We start from the raw sequence: 26,165 nt of genomic DNA, 5'->3' as shown, positions 1-26,165 counted from the left end.
GGGGCCCATCCGCTGAGGAGGAGACCATTGAGAATCACGGTTGCAGGTGCTCCCATCCCTGCCATGGTAAATTTCAACGTCCAGAAGTTCCTGGGTGGTCCGGTGGGCTTCCGGATACTTAACAACGACATCACCATCATCGATCAGACCATTCAACATTTTCTTGTACACACTTTCTGCAACTTTTGTACTGCCCCATCTTGTGATGCCTTTAGAACTTTTTTTTTTGTGAGCAGAACCTAGCCTTCGTAACACTTGTCTTAAAGATTTATGAAATCATAGCATGGGCACAAATTAGTAAACTTTACAAAAAATTCAAGAGAGTTGGTTGGTGTATGTATTCATATCGCTGCGGAACAACCGCCACAGTGTGGCTGCACTGAGGAGAAGGAAGACGACGTGGCCACCGCTTGATATAGCGTCGCCATCATTGCCACCGTTTGTCTACGTGTAAATATATTGTAAATAGACTCGTACGTCAGCTACACGTAACATTAATTTGGTGGAGGTGGACGTTCCCCCTACCCGTCATGGAGCTTCGCAGCGGTCGCAACGGCAACAGTGCAACTTTCAACAGGGCTCCTGCTGGCGGTACTTCATCTACGTAATCGTCTCCGCCTGCAGCCCCGACCTACGTCGCCATTACCCCACCTCAGGATCCTGGTGTTTTCAACGGAGTCGGCAGTCCTGATGTTGACGACTGGCTCCGCTTATATGAACATGTCAGCACCAGTCACAGGTGGAATTCGACTATTATGCTCGCGAACGTTCTTTTTTACCTTGGCGGAGCTCCACTTGCATGGTTCCAGACTCACGAAGAGGAGTTCTCGAGCTGGGATCTCTTCAAAGAGAAGCTCCGCGACCTTTTTGGCAATCCCTTCGGTCGTCAAGTCAATGCCAAGAAAGCCCTAGCCACACGTGTACAGACGTCAACCGAGTCCTACGTGTCCTACATTCTCGACGTCTTGGACCTTTGTGCCAAGGCTGACCCGACCATGTCTGAGGACGATAAGGTAAATCACGTCCTCAAAGGGATTGCTGACGACGCCTTCAATTTGCTGGTGTTTACCAACGTCACCAGCATCGATACGATCCTCAAGGAGTGCCGCCGTCTTGAGCACGCTAAAAGCCGCCGAGTATCCCAGCACATCACGCGACTTCCCAACACAGCTGCTACGTCACCCTGTGACGACCTCTTCCACGAGCCGTCGCGATGTGACAACTTGACCCGCATCATTCGTCGTGAGGTCCAAGCGGCACAACCGTCATTCATTTCCGTCACCTGATCATTCTCCGGTGACAATCTCCTTGATCCAGGCCATCGTCCGTCAAGAGTTATCCAACGTCGGCCTGCACTCCATTCGTTCCACATGCTCGGAACCTCTCTCTCCACGCACGGCCCCACCGCGCCCTTCTTACTGTTATGGACAGCGCAACCCCTCCGAATGATGAACCGTGGACTACAAGCCGATCTGTTTTAACTGCCGACGCATTGGACATGTCGCTCGCCACTGCCGCAGCCGCTGGACTTCCCCGACACGCTATTCTCCTAATTACCACCCTCGCCCCTCTAGTGCGTCCTTTTCCTTCGCCTCTTCTATGCTCACCTCATCATCTGACCCTGCAATGCCTTTGACATGACCCCGCTACTCCCGCTCGCCTTCTCCCTCCCGTCGTCAATCTCGCTCGCCCCCGTCTCGCCGTGCTCCTTCTCCGACCTACTCGCCGCATCCCCGACCGGAAAATTGGAAAGCGCAGCTTCTGGAGGTGAAGCTGCAAAGACAACATTGGCTCAAAATCCTCACTTCACCTTACCGAGGCACAGGAATCTTTTGGACGTTCTCGTCGACAATGTTCCGGTGTGTGCGTTGATTGACACCGGGGCGCATGTGTCCATTATGAGTGCTGCTCTTCGCCGTCGGCTCAAGAAAGTTCTGACGCCTGCCCCGAACCGATTTGTACAAGTTGCCGACGGAGGGACTGTCGCTATTGTTGGCATGTGCTCTGCCCGACTCACCATTGCTGAGAGACACACCGTCGTTCTCTTCACCGTCATCGAGCATTGCCCTCACGAACTCATTCTCGGTCTGGATTTTCTTGCCCATCATTCTGCCCTCATTGACCGCTCGGCCGGCTCACTTCGCCTTGACTTGCCTCTTCTTGCCGACCCTGTGGACCCGCCTCCCAGCCATCTGAGCTGCACAGATTTTATTCGCCTACCACCTCACTCTATGACACACGGAGACTTGTTGTCCTCACCAGCTGCACCTGACGGCAATTACATGGCCGCACCAATTCCGGCCATTATGCTTACACATGGTGTTATCGCGCCGCACACTGTGCTGAAAATTACTGGCAACCGCACCTGCCTTCCACTCGTCAATTTCGCGCTAACTGCGCAAGTTCTGCCTCAGGGGATCTCCTTGGTTATAATTTGCGCTTTGCAGGATGATGAGGTCGAGCCATTCACTGTGGAAGGTCGTTACAGCTCAGCCCATACCATGACATCATCGCACAGTACTGACGTCGACATTAAGAAGATGGTCTCCTCTGACCTTACACCTGCTCAAGCTGCAGCCCTTTGCCGCGTTCTTGAAGGCTATTGCGACATTTTTTACTTTGACAATCGACCCTTAGGTCAAACGTCCGTCGTGACCCATCGCATAAACACTGGCGATGTGAACCCTATTCACCGACGTCCATATCGTGTTTCTGCGTCAGAACGAGCTGTTATCCAACAGGAAGTCAAAAAGATGCTTGCAAAGGACATTATCGAGCCTTCCTGTAGTCCCTGGGCTTCTCCCGTCATACTTGTCAAAAAGAAGGATGGAACGTGGCGTTTTTGCGTAGATTATCGCCACCTGAAGAAAATCACAAAAAAGGACGTGTACGCTTTGCCACGTATTGATGACACTCTAGACTGCCTGTACGGTGCCACTTATTTTTCTTCTATCGACTTACGGTCCGGATACTGGCAGATATCCGTCGACGACATGGACCGAGAGAAGACTGCATTTGTTACCTCTGACGGCCTTTATCAGTTCAAAGTGATGCCTTTCGGTCTCTGTAACGCGCCCGCCACCTTCGAACGAATGATGGACTCTTTGCTTCAGGGGTTCAAGTGGTCCACCTGTTTGTGCTATCTGGACGACGTCATCGTTTATTCACCCACATTTGACACGCATCTAGACCGCCTTTCAGGGATTCTTGATGTGTTCCGCCGAGCCGGTCTCCAGTTGAACTCGTCAAAATGTCCCTTCGCTCGCTGCCAAATCACCGTCCTTGGACACCTCGTGGACGCCAGAGGCGTGCGACCTGACCCGGACAAAATTTGCGCCGTTACAAACTTTCCTGTTCCGAAGTCTACCAAGGACGTTCGTAGTTTCGTAGGGCTGTACTCATATTTCTGACGCTTTGTGAAGGATTTTGCGGCCATCGCCCGTCCCCTTACCCACCTCTTGAAGAAAGACGCTCTAGTTTCTTGGGGACCTGACCATGCCGCATCTTTTTCGCAGCTCACTACTCTCCTCACCACGCCTCCAATTCTGGCCCATTTTGACCCGTCTGCTTCAACGGAAGTTCGAACTGATGCCAGTGGTCACGGCATAGGAGCAGTATTAGCACAACACCAGCGTGGACATGATCGCGTTATAGCCTATGCCAGCCGACTTCTATCACCCGCCGAGCGCAATTATTCAATCACAGAACGCGAGTGCCTCGCTCTTGTGTGGGCTGTTGCCAAGTTTCGTCCATACTTGTACGGACGCCCCTTCTGTGTCATCACTGATCACCACGCGCTCTGCAGGCTATCCTCACTCAAGGACCCCACAGGACGACTCGCTCGCTGGGCGTTACGCCTGCAAGAATATACCTTCTCCGTAGTATACACGACGGGACGCTTGCACCAGGATGCCGATTGTTTGTCCCGCTACACCGTCGACGACCCAGCTGATGCGGACACCATCACTTGCATTTTCTCTGTGTCCCAGTAGCTCGAAATCGGCAATGAGTAACGCCGCGATCCTTCATTACGAGCCCTCATCGACCATCTGGAGTCAACGCCTGGCGACGCCTCTCTCCAGATGTTTCTCCTTAAGGAAGGGACACTATACCGCCGCAATCTCGATCCACACGGCCATGACCTTCTGCTCGTAATTCCATCACACCTGCGTTCGACTGTCCTCCAACAACTTCACGATGCTCCCGTGGCTGGACACTTGGGCGTCTCGTGCACATACGACTGTGTACACTGTCGATTCTTTTGGCCGGGCCTCGCCCGCTCCGTGCGGCGCTACGTTGCCGCTTGTGAGCCCTGTCAGCGCCGGAAGAGGCCCTCCACACATCCAGCTGGATGTCTTCAGCCGATCGACATCCCACCAGAACCCTTTTTCCGTGTTGGTCTAGACCTTCTTGGACCTTTTTCTCTCTCGGGCTCCGGAAATAAATGGGTCGCCGTCGCTACTGATTATGCTACGCGGTACGCAATCACCAGAGCCCTCCCGCCAAGTTGTGCTACTGACGTTGCCGACTTTCTGCTCTATGACATCATTTTAGTGCACGGTGCTCCGCGCCAATTACTCACTGACCGTGGCCGCAGCTTTCTGTCGGCAGTCGTCAAGGACATCCTCCGCTCCTGCTCGACTAAGCACAAGTTAAGCACGTCCTACCACCCACAGACCAACGGCGTCACGGAGAGCCTCAGCCGGACCATCACCGACATGCTATCCAAGTACGTCGCGACCGACCACCACGACTGGGATCTTCACTTACCATATGTGGCGTTCACCTATAATTCATCGCGTCACGGCACCGCCGGCTATTCACCATTCTATCTCCTATATGGCCGAGAACCGTGTTGCCCTTGGACACTTTGTTGCCCTCGGCCACATGTTTAACCACTGAATACGCCCGCGACACGATCGCACACGCCTCTATGGTGGCAATCATAGAGACGCCTCTATGATTGCCACCACCACGACGTACAATTTACTCCGGGTTCTCTGGTGCTTGTCTGGTCCCCCATTCGACGTGTGGGCCTTTCCGAAAAGCTGCTGTTGCGCTACACTGGCCCATACCGTGTGGTGCGACAAGTGACCGATGTTACGTATGAAGTCATCCCCGCCAGCCTCTCAGCGTCATCGTCGGCTGCAAGTGACATCGTTCACGTGGCGAGACTAAAGCCATATCACACACCTTTCGCCGCGTATGTCTAGATTAAGCACCGGGACAGCGCTTCTACTGCCAGAGGTGATGCTACGGAACAGCCGCCACAGTGTGGCTGCACTGAGGAGAAGGAAGACGACGTGGCCTCCGCTTGATATAGCGTCGCCATCATTGCCACCGTTTGTCTACGTGTAAATATATTGTAAATAGACTTGTACGTCAGCTACACATAACAATATTTACACGTGTACGTGTTTGTCTTTATCAGGCGACACGTTTCACTGCCTAACAAATGTTATCACACAGCGCAGAACGTGCCTGCATGTATCGGAAGTTTCTGGAATGCTATCGATGCTTCCATCTGCTGTCTGCGACCGAACGTTGTGTAATCTGATCGCGTGTGTGCGGGACGCGAATAATGTACCACTTTGTGGAAGGCACGCGGGTCCCAGCCATTACTCTGGAACATTCGACGACTGTTGTATAAAAGCCGACGCCCTTGACCCGCTGATCAGATTTTCGACAATCGCCGACTGTCTTCGCCGCTGTCGCTGTTCTTTGAGTGTAGCCTGTTTTTGAGGGCGCAAGTTCGCCCAATAAAGCACTAGTTTCGTCTTTCTCAGTTTGGCTGCTTTCTTCACAGTCACTACCACGTGACATCTGGTGGAGGTGCTTGTGCGGTCATGTGCCAAACGCCCCCGCAAAGCCGCGATCCAAGCCCGAAGCCCGAGGACAAAACCGACATCGCCCAAGACCAGTGTGCTAGCAGCAGACTGCAAGGACTGCCCCCAAAGCACGGACTTCTACCTGAGACGACGAAGAAGATTGTGGCCAAGACAACCCCAATGGCTGCCCCAACATCCCCCGTTATCCTGCAACAACCTCAGGACCCACCGACCTTACACGGAGCAGATACTGAAGACCCAGAATTCTGGCTGGAGACCTACGAACGGATTGCTACTTTCAACAACTGGGACTCCGACGACAATGCAGCATGTGTACTTCGCCTTAGAAGACGCCGCGAGGACATGGTTTGAGAACCAGGAGTCGACCATAACAACATGGAACCTGTTCTGTAGCGGCTTCCTGCGCACCTTTACAAGCGTCGTGTGCAAGGAAAGGGCCGAAGCTATGCTAGACGCCAGAGTGCAGCTCCCTAATGAGAACGTTGCCATATTTACAGAAGAAATGAGCCGTGTGTTCCGCCACACCGACCCGGATATGCCAGAGGAGAAGAAAGTCCGCCTACTCAAGCGTGGTGTGAAGGAAGAACTTTTTGGTGAAATGATACGAAGCCCACCAAAGACCATAGAAGAGTTCCTTCGCAAGCCACCAGCATTGAGAAGACACTCGAAAAGCGGAACTGGCAATTCACCCACCGTACAAAATCTACCAACTACACAGGAATTTAATCACTGGCCACGGACGATCTGTGTGAGACCACGAGGGCCATTGTGCGCGAAGAACTGTGCAAGGTCTTGCCTTCGTCGCAGCCTCAAGAGGCCTCGATCGCCAACATCGTAAAAGAAGAGGTGCACCGATAGCTTGGAGTTCCTGAGGTGCAACCACAATTACCACAGCCCCAGCCAGAAGCGATGACATACGTCGCCGTCGCACGCCGTCAAGGTCGCCCTCCGCGACTGCGCCAGGGCCCTGTAATGACGTCATTCCGTCGTCCGCCGCCGCCCGCATGCCCACCCATCACCCAGCGCACTTACGTGAGGAAGACGGACATTTGGCGAGCCCCCGACCACCGCCCATTCTGCTATCACTGCGGAGAGCCGGCCACTTGTACCGCCAAAACCCATACCGGGAGATGGGACTGCGAGGTTTCGCCATTAACGAGCCGCAACCACAGATTGGCGAACGACCTCGCGATATCACCGACTAGCTCACCGCCACACAGTGGAGCCCTCGACGACCGTCCCGTTTGCTGTCACCAGGCCTTTACCTGTCGCCGCAGCACTGACCATACACTGGCCCAGCCCGGGGCCGGTCTGCGAGCCCATATCCGGAAAACTAAAAGCAGCAACTGATGGAGGTGCGGTTGCTGTTCGTGGAACTGATGAAGATCCTCCGCCACCAACGAAGGGGCCGAAGAGACCATCTTGACGACATAATAACGACATGCCGTTGTCCCGACGAAGTCAGGAAGCCAAGACTACACCGACAAAAGACGACGACGCGACGTTCCAGCTTCCGTTCAACACGACGCAGCTGTGATCCGACACCAAGACCTAACTGCAACGCCAGACAAAGAACAACCCACCTCAATGTGCTTCTCGACGGCCACGCAGTTACCGCCTTAGTGGACACAGGGGCCGATTACTCCGTAATGAGCAGACACATCGCCGCCCAGTTGAAGAAAGTTAGAACTGCATGGGAAGGCCCTCAAATTCGCACCGCTGGAGTGTCCTGACTGGAATCTGCACGGCATGAATTACCGTTCATGACCGTACTTAGCCTGCCACCTTCGTTACCCTCCAACAGTGTTCACGAGACGTCATTCTCGGCATGGACTTCCTGAACCAACACGGCGCAATCATCTACCTGAAGTCGAAGTCAATAACGCTGTCGAAAGATCGAGCGATACCCCCGGAGAGCTCTCGTAGTCACCATGCCTTAAGCGTGCTTGAAAGTCAAGTCAGCATCCCGCCTCACTCCAGCATTGTCATTTCCGTCGGCACCAAAACACCTGCCGACATAGAAGGCGTCATCAAGGGTGACCAATGTCTACTGCAAGACCGTGAAATTTGCGTCGCAAGAGGGATCGCTCGACTGCATGGAGGGAAAACTGAAGTATTGCTGACAAACTTCAGCCAGGAGTTGAAGCACATCAACAAGGGCATGACGATCGCGTACATCAAGGAAATTCTGGAAACCAGTAATGCGTTTGTCCTCTCGGATTCCGCCGCATCTGCCCCGACGACCATGGTTCCCGAACCAGACTACGACATTAATCCAAACCTCTCCATCATTAAGCAACAACAGCTCAGAAGTCTGCTCCGACGATACAAAGGCTGCTTTTCGACGTCATCGAGGATTCGACAAACACCAGTCGCCAAGCATCGCATAATCACCGAGGAGTGCACTCGACCACTCCGCCAGAGCCCTTACCGAGTTTCGCCGCGAGAACGCGAAGCTCTAAGAGAACAAGTCGACAAAATGCTGCGCGACATCATCCAGCCGTCAAAAAGCGCGTGGGCATTCCCTGTTGTCTTGATGAAGAAAAAGGAAGGAACCTTACGTTTCTGCATTGATTATCGTCGACTTAACAAGATCACAAAGAAGGATGCACACCCCCTACCACAGATAGACGACACATTATATCGGCTCTGCAACACAAAATACTACTCGTCAATGGATCTCAAGTCTGGCTAATGGCAAATAGAAGTCGATGAGAGAGATCGTGAAAAGACCGCCTTCATCACACCAGACAGCCTCTACGAGTTCAAGGTCATGCCCTTCAGACTGTGCTTGGCACCTGCAACGTTCCAGCGTATCATGGACATGGTGTTAGCAGGATTGAAGTGGCAGACCAGTCTTGTTTACTTGGATGACGCCGTCGTTGTCTTCGCCGGAAATTTCGACGATCACCTTAGGCGGCTTGCGACAGTACTAGAGGCCATCAAGTCATCAGAGCTCACTCTGAAGCCAGAAAAGTGCCGCTTCGCTTACGATGAGCTTCTGTTTTTAGGCCACGTAATCAGCAAGTCTGGAGTCCGCCCCAACCCGCAGAAGAGAGCTGCCATCGCAAAGTTCCCGCAGCCCATCGACAAGAAGGCAGTGCGTAGATTTCTTGGCATGTGTGCCTACTACACGCGATTTGTCAAGAACTTTTCCCGCATCGTTGAGCTGCTGGCACAGCTAACTAAATGTAGCATCGAGTTCAAGTGGGAAACGCCGCAAGCCGAAGCATTTCAAGAACTCAAACGACGCATGCAGTCACCGCCCGTACTTGCGCACTTCGACGAGCACGCCGATACCCAAATCCACACTGACGCCAGTAGCCTAGGCCTCGGTGCCGTCCTAGACCAGTGAAAAGATGGACATGAACACATGATAGCTTATGCTAGCCAGTCGTTGTCAAAAGTGGAAGGCAATTATTCTACAACCGAAAAGGAATGCCTCGCCATCATTTGGGCTACAGCGAAATTTTGCCCTTACCTATATGGCAGGCCATTCAAAGTCATCAGCAACCATCACGCCTTGTGTTGGCTAGCGAACTTAAAGGATCCTTCAGAACGGCTGGTGCGGTGGAGCTTAAGACTGCAAGAATATGATATCGCTGTAACCTATAAGTCCGGACGAAAACACTCTGATGCCGATTGCCTATCACGCGCCCCCATTGGCTTGCCACCACAAGATGACGAAGATGACGACGCCTTCCTCGGCATTTTAAGCACAGAAGAGTTCGCCGAACAGCAGCGAGCAGACCCGGAGTTGAAAAACCTCGTCGAGTATTTGGAAGGAAACACCGATGTTGACCCTAGGGCATTTAAGCGAGGATTGCCTTCGTTCTCGCTTCAAAATAACCTACTCGTAAAGAAGAACTTCTCACCAGTGCGTGCCAACTACCTTCTTGTTGTCCCGTCAGGACTGCGTCTAGAAGTATTGCACGCCCTGCATGACGATCTGACTGCTGGACACCACGGATTTTCCCGGACACTATTGAGGATACAGGAAAGGTATTACTGGCCACGCCTGACCGCTGACGTCACCCATTATGTCAGAACATGCCGAGACTGTCAGCGACGCAAGACACCACCGACAAGGCCAGCTGCATTACTCCAGCCAATCGAGCCTCCTTGCCGACCATTCAAGCAGATCGGGATGGACTTGTTGGGACCCTTTTCGACGTCAACAACCAGAAATAAGTGGATCGTCGTGGCGACGGACTATCTCACCCGCTTTGCTGAAACTAAAGCACTGCCGAAAGGTAGCGCAGCTGAAGTGGCGAAATTCTTTGTCGAAAACATCCTGCTGCAACATGGCGCCCCAGAAGTCCTCATCACCGACAAAGGAACGGCCTTTACAGCAGAGCTCACCCAAGCCATTCTGCAATACAGTCAGACAAGGCACAGGAGGACAACAACCTGCCACCCACAGACGAATGGTCTTACGGAGCGGCTGAATAAGACCCTCACCGACATGCAAGCAATGTACGTCGACGTCAAACACAAATTCTCACCAGTAAACACTGAGTGCAGGTTCACTCTGACCGAGGATCAGCTATCCTTGAGCCGCTTGAGTACTTTGTGAAGTATTCTCCAGAGAACATTTTTGATGACATAGCACATTTCACCAACATTTATGCACTGCAAAGAGATGGAGTAGAGCTAAATACCACATTGGCAGAAATTAAAGTTCTCATTGGCATTATGATACACATGGGAATCTTGAAGTTTCATCGGATCCGCATGTATTGGCAGGAGGACACAAGAATACTATGTATTGCGGATGTGATGACATCCAAACGATTTTTCAAGCTTCGAGCAGCACTGCATGTTACTGATGGCAATGCTCCGCTGGATCCACCGAAGAACAAGTTTTGAAAAGTGGCACCAATCATTGATGCTGTCAGAAGTTGATGTCTTGCACCACAGCCTCTTGCCGAAAGCAGCATCGACGAACAGATGGTGCCCTTTACAGGAAGGGTCCCTTAAGCAGTTCGTGAAGAATAAGCTAAACCCTGAAGGAATAAAAATATTCGTCCACTGCAGTTTGGATGGCATGGCGCATGATATTGAATTCTACCAAGGGAAAGGCACTGGTGTAAGCAAGGACCATTCACATTTGGGTCTTGGTGGACTGGTCGTGATGCGGCTTGTGGAATCGCTCCCACGCGGTCTGAACGTTAGATGCTACATGGACAATTATTTTTCTTCTGTGCCGCTCTTCCGAGAGCTGAGATTGCTTGGTATTTTGGCCTCTGGTACAATTGGGGCTAACAGAATTATAGGCTGGGAGCTCAAAAGCAAAAAAGAATTGAAAAAGGAAGGGCGTGGAAGCTACAACTTCAAGATTACCGAAGAGGAAGACGTCGTCATTGTTCACTGGCACGACAATGGTTCAGTCAACATGGTCTCTACAGTTGTAGGACTACGCAACATCACTAAGGTGAAGAGATGGAGCGAAGCTGCCAAGGCACATGTCGACATCGATTGTCCGCAGGTTATCGCCGATTACAATCAATTCATGGATGGCGTCGACAAGCTGGACTTTGTGATGTCGCTCTATCCCCTCAAAGCAAAGACGAAGAAATGGCCAGTAAGAGTTATCTCCCACTTCATTTGCTTCGCAGTGTGCAACAGCTGGCTTGAATACATTCGCGACGCGAATGCAGAAGGACTGCCCAAAAAGGAAGTGAAAGATGTTATGGCATTTCAATCGGACATTGCATGCAGTTTGATTTCAAGCAACAGGACTGCGCCAAACAGGAGGGGAAGACCAAGCACCACCTCTCCAAGTCCTGTCCGAAAATCACATGCCGGTATGCCCCTGCCAACAAATTCCACAAGGTTTGATGGCAATGACCACTAGCCCATTCACATCAGTGCCAACTTCCCGCAAAGGTGCCAAAACACAGGTTGTGCTTCAAAGTCTCGAGTTTGCTGTCGCAAATGCGGTGTATTCCCCTGCCTAATTGCCACAAAGGATTGCTACTATGAATTTCACATCAAAAAGTAGGATCTGTCGAAGCAGGCAAGCTGAGATGCATTGTAAGTACACTCTTAAGTATTTTTGCCAAGTTAACAGCACCTGACAGCAATTGTTCCTTGTGTAAGTGGCCATCGAGATAATTTACGTTCTGGAGGCGCCATGTGTACAAATATACACATCAGAAAAATTTTTTTGTTGGCTGAATAAACATGTTTTCATTCGTATCACTGAGCTTTCGGTATTTAGAAGCAATATTTGAAGGAACCACAATTTTCTTTCGTGTTTCTCTTAATTCGCGCCTGAAGGGGATATACAAAATATGTCAGATGCTAAAATTGACTAGAGCACCACCGCCTCGTTAGAGCCCTTGAGACAAGGGCCTGGAGGCATGTGCTTTACAAAACAACTATCACAGCAAAGGAGAGGATGCGCTATGAATTAAATGGGCTTATAACACGTAGGACAACATCATTCAAGAAATCGAGGGCTGCATTGGTGTTAAAAAACAGTTCTTTACTAAGAAACATAGCCGGGTGAAGAGGAACGCAATAATGATATGCAAGAGGAAAATGTTTCTTTCTCTCAGCTTTGGCTTTCCGACACTCCAGGAGGACGTGGAGGACAGTTAGCCACTCAACACATCTACCACAGGTTGTAGGTTCATTTCCAGTAAGCAGAAAATTGTAGGTGCCAAATATGTACCCCATTCTGAGATGACAGAATGCTCGTCGCGATTTTGTAGTGGAGGGCCAAAAACCTAACTGTGGCTTTATAACGTGCAGTTTATTATTTATCTCTGCATCCTGCATGCGTTGCCAGTGGTTTCGTAGTTTGTTTCGTAAGAGAGAGTTCAGATCTGTGACAGAAACAGCAACCGTAGGAATAATAGCTAGTGATGCAGCCATTTTGTCAGCTAGTACATACCCAGTATAATACTACATGTCTATGTGATAAATAAATGTTGCATAAAAGTGAGTAAAGTTAAATGAAAACAGGATTTGTATGCTTTTGTAAAGAAATTAATGCTTTTACAAGACTTAACGACTCTGAGTATTATTGCTCTGTCAACTTTTAATTTCTTTATATGTTTTACTGCAGACAGTACTGCATATGCTTCTGCAGTGAAGATACTTGCCAGGGGGTTTAATGCCTCACATTTAGAAAAAGAGGGAGCAACGGGAGCATAAGATACGCCAGCATGTGATTTTCACACACCTGTGTAGAATTCAAAGCAGGAGTACTTCGATTGAAGTTCACAAAACGCATAGCGATTTCAAGGTAAGGAGCATGCTTTGTGAGCTCTACAAAGGACACATCACAGTCTATCACCTGCCACTCCCAGGGTGGTAATAGCTTAGCAGTAGGTATTAGGCAATGTTCAAGAATCGAGACATCCATTTCTTCACTAAGTTCTCTTACACACAGTGACAAAGGAAGTCTCATAGAGGGTCTGTTACGAAAAAGTGTTTCACATGTCAAGTTGTTAACGGTTGTGGAACACGGCTGTTCCTGATTAGAGTGCACTTTGAGAAAATACATGAAGCTGATGTATGTTCTCTGAAAATGGAGTGACCACTCATCTGACTCTATGTATAGGCTTCTGACAGGGCTTGTTCTAAATGCCCCAGTGGCCAGATGGATACACAGTTGGACGATGGGATCTAGCATCTTTAGCGTGCTCAGGGAGGCAGAGTGATATACCACGGCACCATAGTCCAATCGGCATCGAATTAAGCTCCTGTAAACATTCAATAAACACTTTCTGTCGCTATCCCATGTTGTGTGGGATGGGATTCTAAGAAAGTTTATTGTTTTTAGACATTTTGCTTTAAAACATTTCATTTGTGAAATGAAATTAAGCCTGGAGTCAAGGATAACACCTAGAAATTTGAGCTCTTTGTTGACAGGAATTTGTTGCCCACCCAATTCTACATAAAGATCTGGAACTAGGCCTCTCTTTCTCGTAAAGAGAACACAAGAACTGTTGTGGGGGTTGATTTTAAGTCCATTTTCGTCTGCCCACTTGGACACCTTGTTTAAGCCCTGCTGTACCTGTCTCTCACACACTGCAGGGTTGCAGGATTTGAAACCTATTTGTATATCATATACGTAGACGGAATAAAACATAGCTGGTGGTAATAATGCATGAAGCGTGTTAATCTTAACGACAAAGAGCGTGCAACTGAGTACGCCGCCCTGGGGTACCCCAGTTTCTTGTATGAATGTACGTAACAGTGCATTACCTATTTTCAGCCGAAATGTACGGGTGTCTAGGTAGCTTTTTATAATGTTTAACATACTGCCGCAGATGGCCAGCACTGAAAGGTCACGCAGGATTTCGAGGCGCCAAGTTGTACCATATGCTTTTTCCATATTAAGAAACACGAAAACATCATGAATGCTTGCTTCGATGCGCACAAGATGGTCAGTTGTAGATCACCCTTCCCTAAAGCCACATTGAAATGGGTCAAGCATTTTGCTGGACTCTAGGAAATGTACGAGACGGCAATTGATCCTTTTTCAAAAAGCTTACAAAGGCAGCTCGTAAGCGCTATAGGATGGTAGCTAGTAAGCAATGAAGCATTTTTACCATGCTTCAAAACAGGGATCACAAGAGCTTCTTCCCACTTAGATAGGAGATAACCAGCAGCCCAGATAGTACTGAAAAGTGTGAGTAGCATGATTTGTGTGTCGGAGTGCAGGTGCTTAAGCATATTGCACATGATTCTATCAGGGCCGGTGCAGGGCTCTGACATGCTGATAAGGAAACATTAAGTTTAGCAATGGTAAAAGGTAGGTTATAAGGATTGTTTGGGATACATTTCCAATTCAGTGGCTTAAGTTCTTTTATTGCTTTATGTTTCAAAAAGTTCTCCAAATAGTGTGTGGAACTAGACACATGCTCAAAGTGCTCACCAAGAGCGTCGAGCTGGTCTTCCAACTTGTTTCTGTCTATATCAACAAGGGGCAATGGATGAATTTATTGTCCCTCAATTTTCCTTAGCCCATTCCATACTTTTGCCTCCTGTGTGTATGAGTTAATACCAGACAAGAGCCTCTCCCAGCGTGTCATCTTAGCTTGCCGTCGCGCTCGCCTTCCCTGTGATTTAATATTTTCAATTCTATCAAATTTTCTGCAGTTGGGGATCGCAGCATGGCCCACGCTTTTTGTTTTTTTCGTGCCTCCTTGCTCTCATCATTCCACCACGGAACTCGCCTTTTGGATGAGCTACCGCCTGATTGTGGAATGAAGTTATTCGCTGCTTCTATGATAAAAGCAGTAAAATAGGCTACCGCATCATCAATACTAAAATCGGTGATAAAATCTCATGATAGATAGGTCAATTCCTGAAAATGGTCCGAGTCAGCAGAAGCTAGCTTCCACCGAGGCGCATACGGAGGGCATTCATGTTGTACAATTAAGTTTAAAAGTGCAGGAAAATGGTCACTTCCATAAGAATTCTTAATAATGCTCCATTTTAAGTAAGGGATAATAGCTGCCGAGCCAATAGCTAAGTCTATAGAATAATGAGAATTGGGATACATATTATAATAAGTTGGTTCGTTTTAATTAAACAGACATGTACCAGCGTTTAATAGAAAGTTCTCTATCACTCAACCTCTCGCGTCGCATCGTGAGTCTCCCCACATTGTGTGGTGAGCATTAAAATCTCTCACAAGTATGTAAGGCTTGGGAAGCTGGGTAATGAGGTCATAAAAGTCTGTTTTTTCGAGATAATGGCTTGCGGGTATATAAATGGAACATACAGTGATTAATTTATTGAAAAAAAAATAGCCCGAACTAACACTGCCCTCAAGGGGCGTCTGAAGGGCGACATGTCGGCAAGCTACAGACTTGTCGGCTACTATTGCTACACCACCAGAGGTGTTAGCCTCGTCGCAGCCCTTTCGTACAATGAAGTAATTGCGAAGAAAATTGGTGTTTATAGGTTTCAGATGTGTCTTTTGAACACACAGCAACATTGGATTGTGTGTGTGTGGTAGTTATGTAATGTCATCTAGGCTATGAAGAAATCCTCTAGCATTCCATTGTATTATTTGTGTCTCCGTGATGATAAATGTGCTTTGTGCTGTGTGTCTTCACAGACGGAGATTAGCTCATGGGCCCTTTCCAGGGGCCGTAACATGCTTTTTTGTCTTTTTTGGAGTGATCGAGAGAGGCTCGCCACTCCTTAGGTGCTGGTGGCACCGTCTGGCTGGTTGTTGTGTCTATTGCCTCTTGCGAGGTGCTGGACACGCGCTCTTGCGAGCATCCTGGACCAAAAACTTCGGTAAGAGACTTCAAAACAAAAAATGGTGAAAATATTCACACTGGTTTGTTTGGTTGTTCCGAGTGAATTACATGGGAATGAGGGAAGTTGTAGACTTGGTGTCCCAAAACTGAAAGACATCTTCGGTGCGCCCTCGTTTCTGAAGGCAATCAGGGAGTTTAGGAAAAGCGTTTTCCATAAGTATAGATGGGGTTTTCGGCCGCGGTGCCATCCACCCACCATGGAGCCCAACAGGGAAACGTGAGAGAAGTTCCCACAAGAGAAACCCTGTCAACACCAGCCGTACATCGCTGCCATAACCAAATACAGCATAACCAAGGCTGGCTAGCCACACGAGGTTAACCCTTGCCGTCGGGAAATTTGGAAGTGAGGAGCAGTGATGACAGAAAAAATGAAAGGCGAGAGAGAAACACGAAAATCAAAGAGGACAGGAAAAGGCAACTACCGATTTCCCCCAGGTGGGTCAGTCTGGAGGTGCCATCTATATGAAGCAGAGGCCAAAGAGGTGTGTTGCCTCCACCTTAAAGGGAGGCCTTAAAGGTCCAAACACTTGCTATCGGCTCAACCCCCAGGATCCCCCTTACCCCAGATACGGCAAGCCGTGCAAGGCTAAATGTGGGAGGGTCAGACCCTCATGTGCTCAGGTACGTGGTGTCGCAACACACCAAATGCCTGTTGACGCAGACGCTCCTGCAGGGACCCGCAAGGTGGAAAGAAGTTACTCCTCTCCACCTTGCGGGTTTCCGCAGAATTATTACGTGGAGAGAAGCACCTTCTCTCCCCCTTGCGGGTTTCTGCAGAGCTATTACATCAAACTCTTGCCTTTGCTTCGAGTTGTTGACAAATTCGACTTCGCCCTGCCATGTGCTAGACGCCTGGTTAGCTCAGATGAAGTAACTGAGCATGTGTTGGTGGGCTAGTTGGTTAAGCATGATTACAAGAACGGCGCCGAATAAAACAACACACGAAGAAGGGAAACACGAGAAACACGAGAAACAGCCTACGTGCTGTCTCGTGTTTCCCTTCTTCGTGTGTTGTTTTATTCGGCGCCGTTCTTGTAATTAGCTCAGATGGTAGAGCGGCTGCCCTGGAAAGGCGGTGGTCCCAGGTTCGAGTCCCAGACCAGGACAAATTTTTCTTCAAATGCAAGGCTTTACGTTCGAGGAACCCGTATGGGGTTTCCTTTGTAGCATTTGCTACAAACAGGCGCATGTCTCATTTTCCTTTTATTAATTACTTCTCTCCACCTTGCGGGTTTCTGCAGAACTATTATGTCAAATAAATGTTTGATTTGAAAACTATATATATATATATATATACCCATGGTTGGATACCTGCACCAGGTTAATCCCTGCCGCCCAGAAATTCGGAAGTGAGAAGAAGTGATAAGAAGACAGGAAGGAAGAGACAGCAAGAGGGAAAGCGAAAGATTGAAGAGAGGGACAGGAAAAGGCAACTGCCGATTTCCTCCAGGTGGGTCAGCCTGGAGGTGCCGTCTATGTGAAGCAGAGGCCAAAGAGGTGTGTTGCCTCCGCCGGGGCTCCTTAAAGGTCCGAACACCCGGCAACAGCCAAATCCCCAGGATCCCCCTTTCCCCATATACGGCTAAGCCACACACAGTTAGAAGTGGGAGGGTCTAATCCTCGTGTGCTCGGGTACATGGTGTCGCAACACACCAAACACCTGCTGACGCAGACACCCCTCTGGGGGACAACACAAAGCTTTGCATACCAGCTTAGTTTCTTTTCAGACAAAAAAGAAACAGGGCCGGCCTCCATTAGATAAGTGTGTCGTTCCTCACTACTATCCCGTAATTTCAATTCTTCAGTTTTCAGCTGCTCTCGAGCTTTAGTGGTCCATGATTACATTTAAGAAAGCCTTGTATTCTTATATACAATGAGTTTTACACAACCAAAAATATCAGAAGTCGTATAGCTGTTGCAACCGGCCGTGAAATTAACGCCTACAAAGAATGGAACAAGAGGCAGCTAAAGGAGTGAATGTGTCACGCCAGACTAGTTGGCACGTCTACACACAACAGAAACAATGAACAGGAAGCAGTAAAATGCCTCACTCTAAGTTCAAACATGACAAGGGTTGCTGTAGCTTTTGAGTCAAGGCTTACGAATTAACAATGACACAAGGTCTCGCTGAACAAGAAAGCTGGGATTGTTGACCGCGCTTTATGCAACTGACACATCGCGGTTCATAACAGTACGCATAAAATGCGAGTCTCGTTTGCGTCGACCTAGATATGCTGCTATGATCCGTCTGACTTCGCGCTGGTAGGACATGACGTAGAACATGGACAAAGATAACGCTTCACCTTAGCAGCAGATAACGTTATTCACGCAGATTGACAGCACATGCGTTCGATTGACTGTAGTTGTATTCACGCACGCCACGTGACCTGTGACCCGTGCATGTGACGTGCTGACCAGTGCCTTTCCGTAAATTTCTTTGGTAAATATAACTGAAACCTGCAATTCTAAAAGCACGTGCCGCACTGCAAGCTGTGCGAGTCGGTAATAACATATGCTGAAACTGCAGCGCGCACAACGATTGGATGTCTACAAACGGCGCTTTTTTGTAAGCTCCCTGTGTCCGTCATTTGTGCGCGTCGCAGTTTTAAGATGAGCTTCGTCACAGTTAGTGTTTGCAAAGCTTGGAAGCACCCGCACAACTAATTTGAATGACAGATCTGAACACGAGAATAAAACAGTACCTGGGCACCTGCCTTGTCCGCGGCGGCGACCAACCGGCCTTTCTCATCGAGGTAGACTGAGGGCACGGCATCGGCCTTCAGGTATGCCCTGAGCACTCTCGGACGACCGTCCTCCCGCCGGAAATCAAAGCAGCCGAGAGCGAAGTGTCGGTGGCACACGAACGCCGCTTCCTCGCCGGATTGTGGAGGCGCCCATTCGCGCTCGCCGCTTCTGGGACAGGAACGCACGAACTCGATCCACGCCTGGCGTACGCGCGGTTCCAAAGGCAGTGGGTGGTACGCGATGAAACTTGGTGCAGGACGTGAGCCGCACAGAGGCACGCAGCAGCACCGAGTAGTACGCTCCATGGCTAGACTTCTTCGACCAGGCGCCGTTCCCGAAAAGTAGCAGCAGCACCAGCAGACGCCTTCGTATCAAGCCGGTTGAGAGGTGCTGTCAAACGCGCGACTGTCGCGATGGTCCCGCAGGTGCTGCTCCCGCGTTACGCAAGCTCTTAGAGCACAACCGCCTTATGGTTAACGCATGTTAACGCTCGACAACACTTAAATGATAATCGGATAACGCGAATACAGTGCACGTGGACGACATGTGAGTACCTAAAACTCCCTGTCAAATAGCATGATGCAGTCAGTGGACAGCAACGCAGCAGCACATTGATTTTACCGTTTCGAGGCGTAAACTCGCAAAGGCTCATGGGACGGGTCGTCTGCTCTGCGCTTTCGGTTTGGGTTTTACTGATGGCAGTTCCGGCGCACGATTTTCGCCTAGTGCACCGCGCTTATGGATGGATGGATGGATGAATGAGGCTCAACCACAGAACACCTATACAAACTTAGAGAAGGGAAACTGTACCTTCCACAGTGCTACGGAAATAAGCGTAGCGGTGGCGTCGTGAACTAAAGTATGTGACCACGGGTGGCGCTGTACAACAGGAAACGGAAACGGGGTTTTGCACACGCTTTACCAGGTGTTCTGTGGCTTTACTGGGTTGCTGGCTTCTGCGCCTCGATCGTGCTCCCTCCAGTTTAGTTGCTGTGTAGCAAACGTAGCGCCTAAAGTAGGCGCTACGTTTGCCACACAGCAACCAAACTGGCGGGAGCACGATCGAGGCGCAGAATACATGTAGCGCTGAGTCATATCGAGTTAAGGCACACTCTGAACTGACTTTTAAGGGCATCCCGAGCGGTTTTTCGTTTATTACGCCGCCGTTACGCCGAGTTGTGCCGCCGCGCTCCAGCTGTTGCATTTCGTGTAGGGCTACTGACAAAATGCGGTTTCCAGGTGGCACGATGGCCTCGACTGGAATAAACGCACACGACACCAAAGATTGAGTAAGCCTGAAAATATTTTATTTGCATTTTACAAGTACAACAAAAAGCACACGTCTACGCATCCACACAAACGCGTTTACATAGTCAAGAACATAGGCAAGAAATGGCTCATTAATAAGGGTAGCACAAACGCACAAGAAAGGAGACCTAAGCTACAAAACGTACGGTCGGCTGCTAAGTATAATAATTTCCCTGTCACCGCGTGTCACTTTTATACAGCATCTTTACAGCACTACCAGGCCGGGTAGTTTGGCGGAAAGAATGCAACAGCTTACGGCCGTCAGCTGCCTCTGTCATAATTATCCTAATCTCCGCATCAACGTCGTGCAAGTCCGCATACAGGCATCTGTATCTGAACCATATATGTGCCATCTTAATACATGTGTAGTGAAATTATGACAACCACTGCGTCTTATCAAACGTATTGGTTTTGCAAATGCGCATTACAGCTGACGGAACGACATACTGTAAGTGAAGCACAAGAGAACAAGGACAAAAGGAGGATACAACACTTGAAGAAATGAAGAATTAGTAGGCGTACAGCAAACAAGCGATGACGGAGAAAACACAATGTGACATCGCTTTGCGTATTTACGGTGTTATGGAGATCAACGGCATAAAAACGTACCTTCAAGCGTACTCCCTCAACCTCCGCCGCATTCATCATGATAATCAACGCCTAAACAAAATTAGGCACTATTTTTTGCCAAGAGTAGACCTCTTTACAGCAAGTCTATGTAATGACTCGCAGACGAAACCAGCATGCTTTCGAAAATGTTTTACCGCCGTAGTGTTCGAACGCCAACGGCCAGGAAACACATCGATGCCAATAGGCTGTCGGCTGTCGGTGGTTAATCAAGTACAAAAACCTTGACGCTATAACTAAAAAGCAGCTTCAACATTCAAATTTTAAAAAAATCAACTGCCTATTTGCCTGAGGTAACAAAACATCCTTAGACACCTCGATTGTTTATGTCAGTGGTTTGTGTAAAGTAAAAAATTCAGCATGTTTAGCGCCCCTAGCAGAGAAAGCACAAATTAAAGTATTCGACCAAATTACAGTAACTCCACTTGCGCGCTTACGCTGAAACGCGCCTCGATTGATTTTTCGCCCTCTGTGGCCATTTGTTGAACTTGAGAGTGTACGGGGCCTGGCTCAACCTTTTGAATTGGGCGGCGGCGGCGCGCGCCACCTAGCCTTTAATGGTACACACATACACTCTAAGAACAGTTTACACCCTTTGGCTTGCCCCTTCTGCCACACAAAAATAATCGTCATCTGCCTTGATGCGTTTCCTTTCTTTATCGCTGCAAGCCCGGAACTTTCCAGTGACGAACGGCACGCGCGTTATCAGAAGAAGCACTCCAAAGGGCTGTAAACTGTTCTATGCTGATAACGCGCGTGCCGTTCGTTACTGGAAAGTTCCGGGCTCGCAGCGATAAAGAAAGGAAACGCATCAAGGCAGATGACGATTATTTTTGTGTGGCAGAAGGGGCAAGCCAAAGGGTGTAAACTGTACTTAGAGTGTAGGTACACACTCTACACTCTTAGAAATATTTACACCCTTTGGGGCGTATCTTGTCCCACAACAATAATCGTCATCTGTGCTGCCCGCGTTTCCTTTCTTTAACGCTGCGAGCCCGGTACTTTCCAGTCACGAACGGCATATGCGCCTTATCAGCGTGACGCAGCATTCTCGACAGGAAAGTAGCGAGCGCCGAGTTTTCAGGAAAGGAAACGCAAGCAAGGCAGATGACGATTATTGTTGTGGGACAAATATACACCCCAAAGGGTGCAACTGTTTTAAGAGTGTAAGAACAGTTTACACCCTTTGGGGTGTATATTTGTCCCACAACAATAATCGTCATCTGCCTTGCTTGCGTTTCCTTTACTGAAAACTCGGCGCTCGCTACTTTCCTGTCGAGAATGCTGCGTCACACTGATAAGGCGCATACCGTTCATGAATGGAAAGTACCGGGCTCGCAGCGTTAAACACTCTAAGAACAGTTTACACCCTTTGGCTTGCCCCTTCTGCCACACAAAAATAATCGTCATCTGCCTTGATGCGTTTCCTTTCTTTATCGCTGCGAGCCCGGAACTTTCCAGTAACGAACGGCACGCGCGTTATCAGCATAGAACAGTTTACACCCCTTTGGAGTGCCTCTTCTGATAACGCGCGTGCCGTTCGTCACTGGAAAGTTCCGGGCTTGCAGCGATAAAGAAAGGAAACGCATCAAGGCAGATGACGATTATTTTTGTGTGGCAGAAGGGGCAAGCCAAAGGGTGTAAACTGTTCTTAGAGTGAAGAAAGGAAACGCGGGCAGCACGGATGACAATTATCGTTGTGGGACAAGATACGCCCCAAAGGGTGTAAGTTTTTCTAAGAGTGCACTCTTAAAAAGAATTACACCCTTTGGGGCTTATCTTGTCCCACAACGATAATCGTCATCGGTCTTGCCAGCGTTTCCTTTCTTTAACGCTGCGAGCCCGGTACTTCCCAGTCAAGAACGGAATGCGCGTTATCAGTGTGACGCAGCTTCTCGACAGGAAAGTAGCGAGAGCCGAGTTTTGAAGAAAGGAAACGCAAGCAAGGCGGATGACGATTATTGTTGTGGGACAAATATACACCCCAAAGGGTGCAACCGTTTTAAGAGTGTACCTATGTATTTACTCTTTTACATTTGCGTTGATATTGTCCACCAATCAGATAGCCTTAGTTTAGTTATTTCTACCTGTTCAAATTCTATTTTACTTTCACTGTCTTTAAAACCCAAAGGTGTTCCCCCGTTTCCTCCTCCTCTCCACAGGCCTCGCACAACAAGTATATCCCCTGGTATTTGGCTCGGTACGTTTTAGTCTTCAGTACACCTGTCCTGGCCTCAAACAACAATGAGCTTCCCGGCCTGAGGGTTATCGTAAATATATTTTCTTTGGCTATTTCTTGCTTAAACGTCCTGTATGTCTCTAATGCTGATTTGGCTTGCATCTCTGTTTTCCACATACCCCTCTCTGCCTCCTTAATTAGCCTTTTTCTTGACGGATGATTCCTTACCTGTCCCCCCACTACTGCCCAAGTATTTGCTTGACAATTTTCTAGTTCGCTTCCTCCACCTTGTGTCAACATTCCTCGTGTAAGTAACTGAAAAACCTTCCTAGCCTACCGCATTTCCCCCATTTTTCTCAACCGCTCCTAAAATGCTATCTTACTACTAGCATCTCTGCCCTCGTAAGACCATCCCACATCCCCCTGCACCCCAAGGTTTGGTGTCTTGCCATGTGCTCCCAGAGCGAACCTACCCACACCACGTTGCCTAGTTTCCAACTGTGCACGGGTCTCTGCACTCATACATAGAACTGCATTGGTAAAAGTCAGGCCCCTTCCATATCGCTCGTACTTCCTCGCACCTATTGTAGTTCCACAGTGCCCTACTCTTCATAATCGCTGCACTTCTGTTACCTTTAGTCGTTACATACTTTTCGTACTCTGCAGATACTCAATGCTATTGTTTATCAGTGGCTATAACTGACGCCTCTATGGGGAACCAGCGCTGGATAGGCGGCGCGTCGATGGATGGATGGATGGATGTTATGGGGAACGGGGCGGTGGCTTGCGCCACCGAGCTCTTGCTACTATTATAGTGAGCTAGAATAGGGGTAGTGGGCTCAGATGACGGCTCCGCTTGAGGTCCTTGATGTCGCCTCCGAGAGATGGCGCTACAAACATTATCACCTGAAACGTTTTGCAGTCCTGCGCCTACGCTATGCGGGTTCTGCGGGTTATTTCATCGCATAGCGTAAATCTAAATAAGTTGTTGCTATCGGTATTACCGGAAAGGCGTCAATTCGCATTTTGTGCTATAAATAAATAACTTTACCATTGTGACTGCGACCGCTCGGGAGGCATTATCGATGACCTCGCGAGTACATAAATTTGGCTGCTGGTTCGCCACCAAAGTGGGCAGCTTGCGGCAGTTTGTAGCAGTTACTGTGACGATAATGTGAGCGCGATGATTCGTTTTATCTACGTCTAGTACCAGTAATCACCGTGTAATCGTCCACTGTGGTCCATCAAGGCCAGCGTCGAGCGTGCGCCGCTCTCATTAGCAGTGGACCATTGCCCAAGCTGACCGCACTTGGTCAAGTTGCGGAGTTTTCTTGCGTCATAAATGCGACCTGTGGGTACACATCGCCGGAAAGAAATATATGGCGCATATATTTATGAAAAATTATTTTCCTTAAAATATCAAACAAGCTTATTTCTAATTGTACACAATAATTCCAGCAATGATTTTAGCGACCAGGCGAAATCGTTCTCTGAGCGCATAAAATTGCGTTTATTTTCGAATGCACTTTCAAGTTCGTACATTTTATTAGGAACAGCATTGAAAACGATGTACAATATTGTTGCAGGAGTGAAAAATAAGCAAAATTAGCCCCATCGAAGAATACTCAAAGAACTGCAGATTCCAAAAATATTATAAATCTCACTGTTAGTGCATGCAGGAAATATTTCTTTTTACAACAATAGCAATGTTTACAAAATAAAACAAACCATTCTTTTTTTCTCACAGCGCACACACCAGACACAAAACAATTTAAGAGCATGCCTAATATGGAGTAAGTCGACATGAAAAAAAAAAAGCTCCCATTAAAGTCATAGTGAACCACACTCCTCCAGAGTTCAGTACGGTGTTGGTTCTTTCATGCCCTTTTTCATATGGTGCACCACCGCGACATATGGGCTTCATTCACGTTGACATATAATTTCTTTTTATTTTTTTTAGATCTGCCAGGCGCCTCTTCATTCAAAACAAACATGACATTAATTGAATTTTTTTAAATGAAGAAAATGTTTTAAACATGTACTGCACAGCTTTCTCATACAGTTTTACTTATTTTCCTATGCTTTGCTGCTTCCCTTCTGCTTCGTTGCTCTGAGTTGATGCCTTTCACGAAAAAATGGAGCCGTGTAGTTAAATAGAAGCTGATAACTTTTCTCGTAACTTCAGCTGCGTGCTCATTGCAACCAATGTTGCTCATGGACCTTGCCCTCACGAGGGTGAGTATATCCATTATACTGTCGGCATGCAGTTCTTGCTTACTAAAACATTCTGTGAACAGGTTTTCAAGCATTTCCACAAACTGAAAAAGTGCACTGGAGGGATAAAGAAGACCTCCATTATCCTTCTGCCGTGTATACATAGCAACGTCAGAGCTTTCTGCAACGGATGACAAAGTCAAAGACTGCATACATGGCTTACAGTTCATTTTCATTATGCACTTCCGTGCAGCATAACCAGCTACATAGTAAATTAGGCGTGAATCGCTTCTCTCTACATGCTGGTCATGATCGCCAGGTGATGACAAAGCTGCCTCTGCTGCAGGCAAATTTCCTGCATCAATGAGGCTGTCAACCCGATCCCAAACAGTAGGCTTACGAGGAAGAGTGCTGCCACTTCCTTCAATTTCTAGCAGAGCACTCAAAGCACATGGATCGGAATTTCCATACCTTACAGTTTTTACCAAACTGTAGAAGGACATACAATTCATGGTAATTAGGAATTGAGTGGGCGTAGGGTTGTCGTTACAGCCAGAGGATTGGCGAACAATGCTGAACAAGTTTTCTAGGGGGTCTTGACTAAGTCGAGATGTCATTAGGTACTTGTAGCCTAACTTATTAAGGTATGACAGAAGTTCAAGTGTGCTTGACAGGGTGACCCGCAAACCGACGGCTGTTGACTCGCTGACAAATCCCCCGGCTCCACCTGCGTGCTGTTCCCAAGCTGTCAAATATATCAAAAAGTCTACAATAGTTGCACTGGAAGATGAGTCTGACCGCAGGGCTTTGGCTGGGTACCTCGAGGTCATTACAGTGATCAGGGAGTTGATCCTCCTGCAAGGAAAAACATGAGACTTGTCAATTTCTTTGGCAGGGCCTACCTAAAATTGATGTATATAAAATACCAAAGAGCTATGAGCGGCCATCAGG

At 48.5% G+C, this 26,165-nt stretch overlaps 1 protein-coding gene across 6 annotated transcripts in view; it reads right to left on the bottom strand.

Moving 5' to 3' along the window:
* LOC135919562 (uncharacterized) overlaps nt 1-26,165 on the bottom strand; it is a 97,265-nt gene that overhangs the window by 61,243 nt on the left and 9,857 nt on the right. Inside the window, exon 1 of one of the 6 annotated variants that reach the window (XM_065453474.2) lies at nt 18,856-19,551. The exons of 1 other annotated variant lie outside the window; for it this stretch is intronic. In XM_065453474.2, coding sequence (XP_065309546.2) covers nt 18,856-19,191 — 336 coding nt within the window. In that variant the 5' untranslated portion in view covers nt 19,192-19,551. Of the gene's footprint in view, nt 1-18,843; nt 19,552-26,165 lie in introns of those variants that run through there. 4 more of the 6 variants (XM_065453472.2, XM_065453471.2, XM_065453470.2 and 1 more) reach the window with 4 other exon arrangements.

The sequence above is a fragment of the Dermacentor albipictus genome, chromosome 8 (assembly GCF_038994185.2).
Source record: "Dermacentor albipictus isolate Rhodes 1998 colony chromosome 8, USDA_Dalb.pri_finalv2, whole genome shotgun sequence".
Classification (NCBI taxonomy): domain Eukaryota; kingdom Metazoa; phylum Arthropoda; class Arachnida; order Ixodida; family Ixodidae; genus Dermacentor; species Dermacentor albipictus.
Note: the sequence above shows the minus strand (reverse complement) of the source record. Positions and strands in the feature narration are given on the sequence as shown.